A 15,757-nucleotide genomic window follows, 5' to 3' on the forward strand; every position below is an offset into this window, starting at 1 on the left:
ATATCTCTTCTGATGCCACTGGTTTTTCTTGCCAGGCTTATATACTAAAAAAGAGGGCATCTAGCAAACACTGGAACATTCACGGGGTTCCTCGATAATTCATGATCCTTCAAGGAACTCCAGCGTGCATGCTCCCAGTGTCGCGTGACTTCTGCTGTCATAACAGTATTTTAATAACTAGATGTGGAAAATGGAACTAAGTTTCTTATTCAAGACAATTTTTCAAATGTTTTGCACTCAAATGACTTTTTTTTTTATGGTGATGACAACACTTGTAGAAGCTGTAATAAAAGCTAGTCATATATAATGGTCTTTTCTAGTCACTTCCTGCTCAAATACAGCCCTGAAGTTCTGTCAGTATATATTCTGGACTAAACCAGTAACACACAGATTCTGTAACTTGTTGACAATGTCTCCAAAACCAATCAAAAGAAAGCAGGTGGATGAAGCTGGAACTGCCCATAAAATACAGAAGTCTCAACCATTCAAAGAAACTGAGCTTAGTAGTAATATTTTGAAAGATGTAGAAGAAGCAAGACGGAAATGTGCTGAATCAGTTTCAGAATTTAACTTCATTGAAAAACGGGCAAGGCTTATTTCATCTTCCAAGGATATATCTAAAAATTGCAAAGGGATTGTATATTGGATGTCAAGAGACCAGCGTGTTCAAGGTACTTATTTGGTTTTCCTAAAATGTAGTTAATGGATATTTATGTTTAATATGATAAACTCTAGTTTTATCATGATTAGGTTAAGAGTAAGACATTACAAAAGGACTATTATTGTTGAAGTAAAAGATGAAAATTAACTGACGACAAATGTTTTAAGACTGAAAAAGACTACGACAAGGAGTTGTAAAAAGTATTAACCTTGATAATGGTGATCCATGTAAATCTCTATATTTAGGAATGAAGTAGATAGAGAATTAATGCATCGTTCTGCATGATTAACTCATCAAAGAAGTTTATCCCACTAGCTTATAAAGGGCAAAGCCAAAACACTGATTGTTAGATTATTGCTACATTAAAGTACTTGTGCATACTTTGAGGTAAGAACTAGATTTAAAACTTATTTGTTTGTTTAAAGGTCAGAACATTGTAGATACAACTAGCTGTTAAATCTAAAAATATTGTACGTGTGAAAGTTAATGGCTTTTGGGAGTGGGAAGCCTGAGAAAGTATGATATAGATTGTGGGGTGGTATTCCTTTATATTTTATTCACTTCAATATTTTGAGTTGTTTTTTTTTCTGTCGTTTAGTTGACTAGTCTCTTAAGTTTGTTTATGCATGATGCAAACTCATATTCCATTAGTTAACTGTACTACTACTATTGCAATGAGACAAAATTATTGATACTGGGTGGTGCTGAGGTATTTGTCGTGGTAGCTATTGTCATGTGTAAATAAGTTTTGCTATAACGATAAATAATTCAATCTGTTGCTTTATGTAAATATGTTGTAAGTTGATCAAGTGTTTTGTTAGTACCCAATAATCATTCTTTAGTGTGTTGAAATCTCATTTTCTGGTAACTACTAAAACTGCATAAGCCAGGCACACAAGAATGCAGCTTGGTTAGAGATATACAAGTTAGAGCTTATTACACAATCATGTCTGCTAAGTTTTCAGAATACAGAGATATAATTTCTCAATTCTGAAAAACATATATTCTCAAATATTTTTTTTCTACAAGTTTCTATGACAAATGGTTATTTTGCTAATAGTTGCTAAATTGTTATTAAACATCTTTGCGTATGTAAATTTGAGTTCTGATATTGGTGCCAGGTTCTATAAACTAACATACCTAGATTATGCTATATGCCCAGGTCATGCTTTTGTATCTTATGCTGCAATAATTTTCAATATTTGATTTAAATCAGGCCGTTTGGTTTGTTTGTTGAATTGTGATTTTTATTGGATTATTACGTTTTGAAGCTCTACAGTAGAATCTTACAGTTTAATGGAATCTCACTGTTGACTAGTTAAAAACTTTCTTTACAAGCACTGATGAAAACATTTGGTTGGTTGCTAACACAAGCAGTAAACATTTTAAAGTACCACCTTCTGTATGTAATACTGAATGTTTTTATATTACTGGTTGGACTTTTAAAGTTTTCGGTTCTTTGAGCATTTTAAATGATAATTTATCTTGGTTAGATTCTACACAGTATACTAAATGTACCTGCCCTCTGTTCTTTATATAGCTGAATTTATGTCAAGTTTATGTGTACTGTATGTTTATGCATTCTGGTGGAAATGGACAGTTGACTTATTTAATGTTATTTTACTTTAAATTACTAAAAATCAACACAAGGCTGTGGGGACAAAAAAATAGTCATTTCATTATTAACATTTTACCTTTAAGTTTATTCAACCACATAGTGGCAGTTTTTTCATTAGCCTATGCCTAGTACCACTAGTATTATTACTTTTCTTGTACTTTATTCATCATAATGTATAGGTTTTTTTAAGCTTGTGATCCCAAATTTCTTCATTCAGTTTTTCTCTAAATATTTATACAGTATGTAAGTAGCTCAGACCCTTGTTTCAGTGATAGTTACATCTAATTACATTCATTGTCTAGGAGATTACGTCTTGTTGTAATTTTCATCAACCCTGTTTAGCTGTCCTGTTTGTAATTCATGTCCAAAACCAAATCTATCATTTACTTTGGAAGGAGGTTTTCCTGTTGTGTGCGAGTCTCTTGCATTGAACCTTGTATAATCCAATTTCATTAGAAGTTTACTGCTTTGAAATGTAAAAAAGTAAAGTATCCAAACTAAAATGTCTCTCTTATTCTTTGAATAATCACATCCATAATTTTCTAGTTCTCATTACCTGTGTAGTTGTATAGTTCTCGGTAGAGACAGTACTTCCTTAAGTTTTGATGATATAAGGGTGATTTCCAGTACATTGCAAGTAAGTTTGAAAAAGTCTTTTTACTCTTACATGTAGGCTTTGATAACGTGCAGGCTCTTTTTTACTCTTGATAATATACTTATAAGAGAGGGTACTAATTTCTTGTGTTGAGTTTAATATGATTATGCCATTTTTTCAAATAATTGGCTAAAATTTATTTTCTTATGTGTATGTAATAGCAAAATAGTTTTGTTGTAATAGTGCCATCATTAAGAACCTAATCCATTTTTCTTGTCATTGAACATGTACTCATGTTTTCTTAATTTCTGTGCCCCATAGTTTCTGACCAGTTCATCTTAATAAAGTGAAAATTGTTTTCCTTAATATAGCAGTAATTATCACAATGAAGTTCAGTAAGCATACTAGTGTGATACTGAAATGACCTAAAACTGAAACATTTGAAGGAGTAAAAAAGGTTTGAAGAGGATATAGGAATGAATTTGTGTAAGACATAATAAATACTTCATATAATAAGTAGTGTATAAATAATTTAGTAACAGCTTAAACTTTCTACAAACTATGGAAATAAAAATAGAAAATAAAACCTGGCTAAGCATGAGAAATAAATATAAAAATGTCTTCTTAGAAAGAGGTGAATATTCTAATTAAATGTCATGTAATGTTTAGAGGTCTACTGCTAAGTCTTGAATCTGTCAAGTCAGCTGTCTTATTAATCATAATTGACTAGTGAATCTGTAATATTGATGTTAATCATGGCATAATTCATGATATCAAAATGTCGACAAAGTATTATATATACATGTTTTATAAATGTATATATTAACAAATTTTGGGCTTGATAAATATCTGCTTTATTATTTAATCACTATCTAATAGAATGATTTTGTGTGGGGTCATATAGACTCACAAAGTATGTTCATTAGAAAACTATAATTTGTTTGTTGTACTAAATAACATTCACTAAGTAAGAGGATAAAAAAAAATCACTAACATTTCAAAATACAAAAAGTTAATTGTTATTAAAGTAGGTATCCCTTCTTGCATGAAATATATCTGTGTCCAATCTTTCTGCATATAACATGGATGGTCTGTGTTAGATTTGATGTGAATAACACACATGAATTATTAATTTTGCCCATGTAAATAATGGTTACCGTACTATCTTAATATATTATTTCAATAATTACAAAAATTTAAGATACATATTTAGGTATATTGTATCTTTAGTGTTTTATATATATGGTTGGATATTGTAATACACTGGTACATATATATATATGTTATTTCATTTTGCAACTACCAGTAGTATGATAATATTTTGAAAGTATATTCAATATATATTTTTATGTATACTTTTTAATTCATGTAAAATATTATATAAACATGGATATATATATTAGGATGTGAATCCTATGAACTTTTTAGATAATTAAGACTAACTTAAACCCTCCTTATAGGATTATATTCAGTGAATGAACAAAGTTATTGAATGATTTTTTCTTTTTTTTTACCTAACAGATAATTGGGCTCTGCTGTATGCCCAGAAGGTTGCATTAGCAGTTGGTTGTCCTTTGTATGTGTGTTTCTGCCTTGTTCCAAAGTTTCTCGATGCTACCATTCGTCACTATCAGTTTATTTTGAAAGGTTTACAAGAAGTAGAAAAGGTGATTTGTTTTCATACTACTGTTGAATGTTGGGAAATTTGTTTGGTAAAAATCATAAATTTTGTTCTGTTAGTTTTTTTTATGTTGAAGACAATGGAATTTATGTTGTTTAGTGGGTTCAAATTATAGAAGATTTTCGTTGAATTACTGAAATAAGTACCAACGCACAGTGTGAGAAGAATAAGATTTTTTTAAGCTTTTGACTAACTGATTAACAATTGCTATATTAATTTTACTGGTATACTGTTCACAAAAGGCTCCAAAACTTCTATGTTAGCAGGATGGGACTTGTGAAACAGTCTAAAAGAATTATAGATTTATTAACCAATTTAAAGTACTTTTAAAATATTAATTTTATATTGCAACTTGTAATAAGGAATTGTATCTAATGGTAGTAATGGTTGAAAGGCTGTAGTAAACTGATTCCATGCTCATCTTATATACATGTAAATTTTTAACAGATACATTGCTTCTAGCATATGCTTATCCTTAGATCATTGATCTACAAAATTGTGTACACCCCAAAAACATTTGTATGTTAAAGAAACCTTTCATACATATGTGTGTGCTTTGCTTCTAAGACACTTGAAATTCTAATCATTTTATTTAATATATATTTTGTATATATATATGTGGATGATTGCTCCATTATTTTTTAAATAAGTTATTGAATTACCAACTATATTTAATATGAAACTTTTAGTCAAAATCAATTGTCTTTAGGTCAGTAAATGTAATTCTAGGATATATATGAAATTACTTCTTGTACAGTGTTATTCATGATTTTAGAATACATATTAGTAGTTTGAAAAATAACTCAAACCCTGAGATATCTGAAAAATGTAATATATTATTAAAGAAGTGTGTACAATATTGTATATTTTGAATGTGCTTGTAACCATGACATGCAAAACTAAAACTTGAGGAAAAGTTCTTGATAATTTGTCTAGCACAAAAGTAAATAGAATTATAGCAAAATTTAAAGGTGCAATTTTGTGATGTTATTTTGTTAGAAGGTTTGACATCCTAACAGTATTCTTAGAACATTGCATATTGGGGTGGAGAAAAAAAAGTTTTGTGTGCAGTTGATACCAGAATTCTATTTATTAATTATTTTTTTATAATTGGTGTTTATATTTCAAGACGAATATATTTATATATATATGTGTGTGTGTGTGTAAACTAGAAAAATGTGTGAAAATCAAATATACAAAACATTATCTGATTTTGTACCTTAATCTACAGGTAGCTTTAACATAAACTATTAAGATATTATGCTTATTTTCATTTTTAGGAATGTGTGTCACTAAACATTGGATTTCATCTACTTCTGGGTGAAGCGTACAAAGTACTTCCAAATTTTATCAAGAAAAATCAGATTGGAGCAGTTGTTGTAGACTTTAGTCCATTACGTGTGCCTTTAAAGTGGGTGAATGATGTCAAACAAATGTTGCCATCAGAGATTGTGTTCTGGCAGGTAATTCAGGTGCAATTACATACATATTCTATTCATTTGTGTCATAAGAGAACATTTATTGTGAACATTAATGCCACCTCTTATTGCACTTCTTGAACTTGGTTAACCAGTTATAAGATCTGATTTTCACTGAAATGTTAGTTATGAAAATGGTTAAAAAATTTTGGTCAATGAATTAAATATCTTGGATAAATTTCAGTTATCACACGTAAGATGTCAGTCTTAATAAAAAAAGATAAAATGGAGGTATTTACTAATTTGTTAGACAAGAGAAAAACTTTTAACTTTGAAGATTATTCTCATTTATTAATGATAGCAAATCATCATTATGACTGATAACATCATAAGGTATACCATTACCTATATTGAATAGCTGGTTTCATTCCTTGTGGTGGTGTTGAGAGTTTACTTTTCAAAGATGAATCTTGTTTTATACAGTTGGACATAACGTATCAGTGCACGTTTTTGAAATATTAATTTATCTTATTGAAATATGTTGTTCTGTCTAAATAGATATATGCACATGTGTTTGTTTATGTGTAATGTATAATGTTTACTCAGTTTGAAAGCAATTATGTTCGAGCCACCAGAAATAATGCAAGCGAAGATATTCTACATTCCCAAATACTTCACATGTTCATGTAAGCATTATTTGGCAGAACATGGGCTATACTGAATCTTTATCATAGTTCAGTAACATATACTGTTAGTATCCATGTTAAACCTTCATTAGATTTACCATTTGTGATTCATATAGGTTACGTTTAACATATTTTGGTAATAATATTACATTAATTGTTAGTTTCTAAGAATATAGTTTATTTGTAAATATTAATAACAAATTGAACATCACTGGCTATCTGCATGGAGTTCTCTCAGTGTTAAAGAAAGAAAGATGGAAACTCGTTCAAAATTATAAGTTATATTGTAAATATAAGTCTGCATAACAGACTCATTACTTTATAAATAGCTTACAAGACTAGTCATTCAGTTTTTCAACATTCTTTTAAGGTTGATGCACACAATATTGTCCCTTGTTGGGAGGCATCTGAGAAACTAGAATATGGGGCTCGTACCATTCGCAGGAAGATTCATGACAAACTTTCTACTTACATGACTGAGTTCCCTCCTGTGATATGTCACCCACATCCTTGCTTGAAGTCTCAGGTATAGACATTAATTATTGTTTAGCTAATACTTATGGGACAATGTGAGTACTATGAAAATAAAGTTATTTTTAATACCAGATTTCTTATTGTCCTAAATATTTTCAAGTGCTTTTTGCATCTTTTTTTTCTGCGTATCAGCTACATTTCTCTTGTTTCATGGTAGAATACTTGGTAGCATTTAATATTATTTTCACAAAAGAATTATTTTCAAACAGCGAGGACACTCAATATAACTGTACTGTAGTTATGTCATATTATCAAATTATGTACTTTATAAACAGTAAAAACTCTAGTAATTATTACTGTCTTCTTGTAACTGTAATGAATAATTCGTAGGATTAGTATGTTCTAAGATTGGCATAAAATGAAAAATACAAATTTTTTTCATTACTTGGTTCCTGACTTGACTGTGTTTTCATAATATAGTTAGGCACAAGCTGTAAGCAACGATTTAGTCCTAATTATGTAATAATTTTTTAGTACCTTATTGTAAGTATTTGTTTTGTTTTCATTGTTTAGTATAATTTCCATATCTTCTAAACAATTAATTCTACTGCAGTTTATAGTAAGACATATGACATGGCTGAATATATTTACTATTACTGTAAAATTAAGTAGTCAGGGATTGACAGGACAGATTGTTCTAAATGGTGACACATACATAGTCTCACTTCTAAAGCTGTGGCTTGTAGATAAATATAATTGGTAGATAGGTGGTCCAATTTAGCTCAATATTATAGTCAACTGGATCTTATGGGAAAATCATAGGGTCCAGAATTATGTAAAGTTTATCAAGTGTCCCTAATTACCCCACTATGGGATGATTAGAGATGAACATTAACTATCACTTGTAGTTCCTTTCAATTCAGGCAAACATACATTGATGAGTTTGAACTCATGCTGTCAACAAAACCTGTGACTCAAAATTACTAATGTCCTTTACACCTTGCAGAGCGGGCATCATTTACCCATAATTCTCCACCTTCTACATGACTTATTGCACATACATCAGGGGATCTTACATAAGCTTTACTTTTCTTCTGTAATTTAGATTTCTATGTTGACAGTCATGCTGTCTACATCATGTAGTATTTTTTTTCGTGAAGAATTCTGAAGCTAATACTTCTTTTTCGTTTCAGTCAATTCTCTTAATGTTTCTGTTTCTACTCCTACTGCCTCTGTTGAGGCTCTATTTCACTACTCTTTTCTGGGCATGCTGGAAATTTTCCATCACTGCAATGTCTGAATTTTTTGTCAATCAAAGTATTTGCATCATTCTTGCTGAGTTTTTAAGGGGTATCCCTGCAGGTTTTATGAATACCTCTTTGATGGTTCAGTACCATCTGGTACCGGTATTAGATCTTTCCTGTCTTAGTCATTATCTCAGTATTCTTTCTTTCTTTCAGGATGGATGCTATGCAAGGTCCTTCATCAAGGTTATTGGATGATGAAAATGGATATCAAAGATGCGTATGTACAGATTCTGATTCGTAAGTCTTCTCATCTGTTTCTTTGTTTTGTACACTTAGGAATAGCTTATCAGTTCAAGGCCTTTCTTTCAGATTGGTTTGAGCTCCCTTTGTCTTCACATGTATAGTCATCGAGTTTTTGCTAATTTTCTACACACACTATATGTCAATTATCCTCATTATGTGGAGGATTGGATTATCCTAGCTCAGTTGAATCATCAGTCCTTGACTCACATTCATTGGACCACTGAGTTTGCTTCCTCTCTGCAGTTCTTTTTGGCTACATTCACACTTTATCATTCTCTGATCTAGCAATGTGTCTGGTGTTGTGAATATTCCAGCAGGTTCTCTTTCTTGATTATATTGGCTTTCACTAACTAAGTAGACAAGCTTCTACATCAGTCATGAGTATCTTTACATTGTCGTCAGTGGGATTTAAGCCTGGTCTGAGGTCATCTATTATCTTCTCACTTTGAACTCTTGACAACATGTTTACTATACTGTCTTTCCCTGAAGACATGTTTTCTTTTGCTACTTGTTTCAGGGAGGAGACTGTCAAAGAATTTTACCATTGATGCTTTTTACTCTTTTTTTATTTTGAAAGACTTTGAAATTATATCCCCATCAGGCCTGTGTACTTCAAATTTAATTGATCAGAAGAGATTACAATTGCTTTTCTCCTACAGTGTTACTTAACCCTTTCTCCACGGACATCTTTCTTTGTGCTTGTCATGAGGTTTGAATGAGTTATATTCAAATGTTTATTAAACCACTTTTTTTCATGGTATACCAATAAATATACCACAAAAAACATAGCTAATAATCCATATTTTAATAGTATATACAAGTTTTAAGTTCTTCCTTTAATAAGGCAATATAAAAAAAAAATCTGGTATTTCCCCTAGTGTGAGAATTGTGATATTTGCTCTCTAGACATCCCCTCTTCTTTAACTTACTTACCACCCCTCCAAGAAGTACAATATTTTACCGAAATTACTTATTATAATATTGTCATTGCTCAGACAAAGCATAACTTTCATACCTCCAATCTTATTTCATTACAAAGCCAAGAAATAGACAACCAGACCCCTCTTGCCTCTTCCACCTGTCACATCTTTTCTTTCAGAAATTGCCAGTAGTCCTCTTTAATGTTATAATACAGTATTTATAACAAATAGAAAGCCAAGGTTTTCATCTATCAAATGACATGTGATATTACATTGTTTTCTGTACAGAGAATTGTCAGTTTCTCTTTCAATTCAACCTTTATTCCCACAGGAAAAACATCAACGAGCTTAGCTGAATTCCTAATGGCTTTTGTCACATAGTTAAAAAGCCAGAAAAATTGTGATAGTTATGGGACATTGTCTGCTTTTTGCACGTTATTATTCTGTGTTCTTTAATGCATTATTTAATTAAATAAAAAATTATTTCATGTATTACTACCATTAGTATAAAAAGTAGGGTTAAGCATCATCGACAGCAAAAGACACAGATAAGTACTTTTTTCTTATTTTTTTCATGTGTATTCTTTATTTATTATTATAAAAGTAACTAAAATATAAAAATAGGAAACTTTTTATGTTAGTTTAGGTTAGATTAGGTGAAATAAATAATAATAATAGTATAAAAACATTTTCATGAGGTACACTCATGAGCAGCTCGCAAGTAGCTTATGTGTAATGTAATTCAATAGTGTAACATGAGTTGCATGTTAGCCCAATGATATGCAACTTATAATGATGTGAATATTAATTAGGGTTTGAAGGGCAATAAAACAATAAAATTTAAGTATAAACAGATCTATACTGTTATGAGTTTAAAGCTATTTAGGATAAACAAATGTAGTTTCATAATACAATTTGAAGTCATTCTAGAAAGAAAAATGGGTAATTTAGATTTATTTCAATTTATTTTGGAGGTTATGAGGTCAGTCAAATTTACTAACCTTGTATAAAGGTAGGGTAGAAAAAATATTTTATAAAATATATAGTTTTACTGAAAGAAAATGTTTGAATTTTATTTAGGAGGTTTTAGAGATTATTCAAATAAAATTTAAAATTTTTTGACATGAAGAAAAGTATTTTTAATCTTAAGGTGGAAATCACTTAGCACTCGGACTAGTATATAAAAATACTATATATATTCACGGACAAATCTTTAGTAAAAATACTCCATTAAAAATCTTATTTTTTGTGTACAAAAGACTTGTAATGTTTACTAAAAGAATGTGCCAAATTTTGTGAAGATACACAAAGTGTATTAAAAGTTATAGTATGGAAACTATAACGAGTACAAAGTGGTTATGAGGTCATTCGATTATACCGACCTTGTAGCAAGAGAGTTAAGCTATCTCACCTTAAATCTAATTCCACGGAATGTATCCTATGTTTCTTCAGGGCTGTTTGTTGCTATCTTGCACAAACTAATTCTTCTTTGCAGGATTCAACATTGGTTATTTGTTCCTCATAATGAATCTTGCTCCATGGATTGTGCTTTATAAACATTAACAAATTGGCCTATGCAGTTGATCCATCTTGTTTAACATGATGTTTCCAAACACCTTTGGTATGATTTATGGGTTACATGTTGTCAAATTTGACATTTGTCTATGTCTTTGGCCTCCAAATCTTGGTACCCTTTACAGGATATCTTGCAGACCAGCATGTGGGCAAATTCAACAACTTTTTTGCAGTTTTACCCTCATCATATTGCTGTCTGTACAGCTTCATGATTCTGTTTTTGGTTATTCTCCAAATTCAATAGAATCTATAACTGGTGAGCTTTTTTTATCTCTACTCCCCATTGTCCAACACCTCCCATTCCTGTTGTTCACTATTTTTAGAGTGTATGGGTTTGTGAATATTTCATTTTACGCTTACTAGTAAATACAAAAAACATTTAATACAGCCTCTCCTTCTGAAGGAAGTTACAGTATTTATCTAAATTCATCCAGTCAACATGCTCATATGTTTTAACCTTTTTGTTTGTCCTCTACACCATTCAACCCTTCATGCTGGGGATCCATGCTCCATGTGAGGGTGTTGCCCTTTGAAAGTGGACTAAGTGTGTCATCTGATGGCTGATGATGTCTCAGTAAGTACTTTACCAACCTGTGTGTGTTTACCACTTTCAATGACATTGGAGATATCACTAGATGTCTCCAGTCCAACCAGGATGGAGATCATCCATGTTTTAATTTATTTTTGTATGTTTTGATGCTGCCATTGCACTATCCTTATGCTCTTAAACCCATCCTTGGACTTCTTTGGGTCTTTCTCAGTTTTCCCTGGGTGCCCACTAATTTGGTAAGTTGTGTGACTTCCTAACCATTTTAAGTATGAATGAGGAGGGGGCTACACTTTGTAGTATGTCTTTTTTATAAAAATGTGTCTGGGTTGCTCTCCAAGAGCCTTTCAGGAGTAGGACATAGTATTCCTCCTACACCACCATTTTCCTCCTCCTTGTTTATGCCATTATCTGTTTCTGTTTTGGCTCCACAGGTTCAATACATCATTACCACTCACAAAACTGAACCCTTTGCCTGAATTAAAGGATATCATGAGCAAAGAGGTACCCTACTGAGTAGAATGCCTTTTTTGTAAGTGTCCTTTATGTCCACTCTTTTTATAAAGCTGGTCTCTTTCACTCATTCTCCATCGTAGTTTCTTGTTCTGGATTCTGCCCCATCTCTCCTTGGCTACATATTTTTTGTAGTCCAGATAGATTATATTCCTACCTCCTTTACAATGTGGGTATTCTGGCTTTCATTATTTTACCTCAGAAGTAAGTCTGGTTTACATTTTACATTTTTGGAATTAAGAGGAATTTTAAACAGCTGCTTACCTTGAATTATCTTCCTTCTCATCTCTCCATAACCAAATTTTCAACACGACTACAACTTGCAAAAAAGTTTAAGTTATGGCAGGAAAGCAGATCTTATGTAAGTGCCCCTAACACCACGCACGTACACATGGAGGGGGGGTAACGTTTTCTACATAATATACATCATTCTGATGAAGTATTAGCATTTTTTGGCTGATTGTACTTCACACAATATGTGTTGGCTTTTGGTCTCACAAATTAGAAACCCCCTTTCAAACACTCAGTGTATGGGCCTGAACATGTACAATAAATCAGGTGGAAGATGGGAGAGTGAGTAATTATGGGTGACACATGATCAGCATTGTGCAAAAGACATTTGGAAATTTTGAGTTTCATGTTTTGTTAACAGCATGAGAGTAATTCAACAAGGGAAGACTTTCAGTATTTCAGAGTACCTGTTTGAAATTAATCTTTAATTCTAAAAATGTAAAATTTACTCCAATACTGTGAAGTTTAGGGACATGCAAATTATTTTTTATAAAGCAGCAAAAGTTTACAAAATGAGCATGTCTCATCTTTAACAAGTGTTTTGTTAGTATTCACAATTTAATTTTTAGGGCTAAGATCCAAGAGTAAAATCAATGCTATAAATTTTGTAGTCATAAATATTGTTAATGTTATAAACATTATTTCATAGCCCTTAACAGAAGCTTGTTAACTTGTATTTTCACATTACATAATAAAAATTTTGACCAAACAAAAGTGAATTAATATAATAATCAGAAAATGATACATGAAGCTAGCATCTATAATTGCATGCATACATATTGGAATATTACCATTTGATAAAGTCATAAGTAAGTAGGTACATAAGCTAATTCTTATTGTATTTCAGCCAGTTGACTGGAAAGCAGCAGAGGCTAGCTTGCTGGTTGACCAGTCTGTTAAAGAAGTTAAATGGGCCACACCAGGCACCAAAGAAGGCCTTAAGATGCTATTCAACTTTTGCAACATTCGACTTAAAAACTTCTCTGACAGTCGTAATGATCCAACAAAAAACAGCCTCAGTAACCTATCACCTTGGATTCATTTTGGTTAGTTGATGCTCACAAGTGGTTTAAATGTTCTCATCCTCAATTAAAACTTCATTTAAATCCATTCTTGGGATATGATTATTGTTTCATACTATTTGCTAGGTAATGTCTTTAAATTAATAGAAAGTTTTAAAGCTTGTATCAAATATAATTTTTTAATAAATATTTTAAAATAAAAATTTATAAATTGGTAAGACTTTTATTTATTCCAGAATAAAAACAAAGTATTGAAATGATGTTTAATCTTTATTTCTAAATTTAATCTTGAAATTTTTGGTTAGAGAGAAAAATAATGATAATTTTACAAGCATTCAGCAAAGAGCACCTAGTATTTGTGGCATGATGGTTTGAATATCTTTACTAACATGAAAAAAAACTTTTTTGTGTGTGAATTTCTTTCTAGTTTAGAATAATCCATCTGTTAACACTGGTTCTTAAATCTTAATTTAAAATTGCTTTATAATGAAGCAGGGATATTTTTTAAACATTTAATAGCAGCTATGTAAAACGTTTTCTTAAAAGTTAATCACGAAATGGAAATAGAATAGTATTTTTTAATAAATGTAGTTTGGTTTACCAGTATATTTGATTTCTTCTCCAGAAGTGTAAATCAACCAATGCAGTTGTTACCTCCATCACATTTGGTTATGTTTTCACCCCTCTCTGTGTGAGTGTTTCTTTGTGTGTGTGTGTTTGTCAGCAAGATTTCTCGAAAATGGCTGAATGGATTTCAACAAAAGTATACGTTTGGACTATGACCCAGAACTATGTTATAATTTTTCAATTTTCATGTTTCAGATTAAGGTATAAGCATATGAGTACAATACATAAGCATGGAACACAAACTGATGAATGACCAATAAATTTTGATGTTGCAATTTAAATGTTATCCACATTCAAGAAATTTAGATATAGGCCAACAACTGTTTGAACCATCATGCATATAATATGTATAGTCATTTTAAGTATCTAAATAAGTATATATCCAAACGATTTTCTTCAAAGTTCAGTAGCAACTGTACAAAAAGAACATCAGAGAAACTTGTAGTAACATTTTTCTTGGATTCTAATAAATGTCACAGCTTTTAACTGGATGCAAAATTTTCATTATAGGTGGATAAAGTTGAAACTGTTGGTTTTTATGATTATGCTTGGCAGTAATAATGATTTGACTCAATTTATACCTGTATAATCTCTCGTTGCTACTTGTAAAATTATTACTTGACTAAACAAGATTAAAATCCTTGCTGCAGGTCAGATATCAGTGCAAAGATGTGTCCTGACTGTAAAGCAGTTTCGAAATAAATACAGTAAGTCTGTGGATGCTTATATAGAAGAAGCGGTTGTTAGACGAGAACTTGCAGATAATTTTTGCTTCTTTAATCCCAAGTATGACCAGGTAGAAGGTAAGATGTATCTAATTCTCTTTAATGGATGGTTGCAGTCTGCCTTGGGTGCATTTGACCATAGAATGAAAACAATTATAGAAAGTAAACTTGTAGTCATTTTTCCACACACTAAAAATACCAAAAAAGCTCAGAGTTGAAATGTATTCTATAAAACAAAGATAAATCAAATTTTGATTTCTGGTTGATTTCAACACACTTGTAATAAAATCATTAGTGGATGAAACTTCTTTGAGCATCATAGGACACTCATAGCTCCCTAGGAGAAACTTCATATTAGTTTTAAATAAAATATTGTTAATTTACTCTTGTAACTTGAATATAAGGGTATCATCAATTTTTTTGGCTAATCATTGTTTCTTAGTCTTGATTATTATGGTGTGTTGTAATTACAGGGGGTCCTCATTATATGTCGTCATGATAGATGTTGTTTCACACTTATGTCACTGACTTTTTGAGGAACACAATGTAAAATTTCCCCACACATACGTCATTCATAGTTTTTGACTTGGTCTAGCTTAACTCTTTCAACATGGGCTCAGTCAATTTGACTGACCACATGACCTCTTTGTATTCATTTAAAGTCTTTATAGATTTAATACTTCTAACTTTCAATATAGTGTGTATATCTTCATGAAATTTGGCAGTCTTTCAGTTAACATTTTAAGTCTTTCACATACAAAAAATAATATTTTTTGATTATTTATGACACTTAACCCTACTTTTCATATACTAATTGGTAGTAATGCACTAAATAATTTGTATTTAATTAAATA

At 31.1% G+C, this 15,757-nt stretch overlaps 1 protein-coding gene across 6 annotated transcripts in view; it reads left to right on the forward strand.

Moving 5' to 3' along the window:
• Window positions 1–15,757, forward strand: part of LOC106471402 (deoxyribodipyrimidine photo-lyase-like) — a 23,814-nt gene that overhangs the window by 4,268 nt on the left and 3,789 nt on the right. For all 6 annotated transcript variants that reach the window (XM_013931998.2, XM_022399993.1, XM_022399994.1 and 3 more), the window contains 6 exons: window positions 321–671; window positions 4,396–4,541; window positions 5,836–6,018; window positions 7,030–7,185; window positions 13,377–13,575; window positions 14,829–14,981. In XM_013931998.2, the coding sequence (XP_013787452.1) occupies window positions 410–671; window positions 4,396–4,541; window positions 5,836–6,018; window positions 7,030–7,185; window positions 13,377–13,575; window positions 14,829–14,981 (1,099 nt within the window). In that variant the 5' untranslated portion in view covers window positions 321–409. The remainder of the gene's footprint in view (window positions 1–320; window positions 672–4,395; window positions 4,542–5,835; window positions 6,019–7,029; window positions 7,186–13,376; window positions 13,576–14,828; window positions 14,982–15,757) is intronic.

Source organism: Limulus polyphemus, unplaced genomic scaffold (genome assembly GCF_000517525.1).
Source record: "Limulus polyphemus unplaced genomic scaffold, Limulus_polyphemus-2.1.2 Scaffold4600, whole genome shotgun sequence".
In the NCBI taxonomy this organism is placed as follows: domain Eukaryota; kingdom Metazoa; phylum Arthropoda; class Merostomata; order Xiphosura; family Limulidae; genus Limulus; species Limulus polyphemus.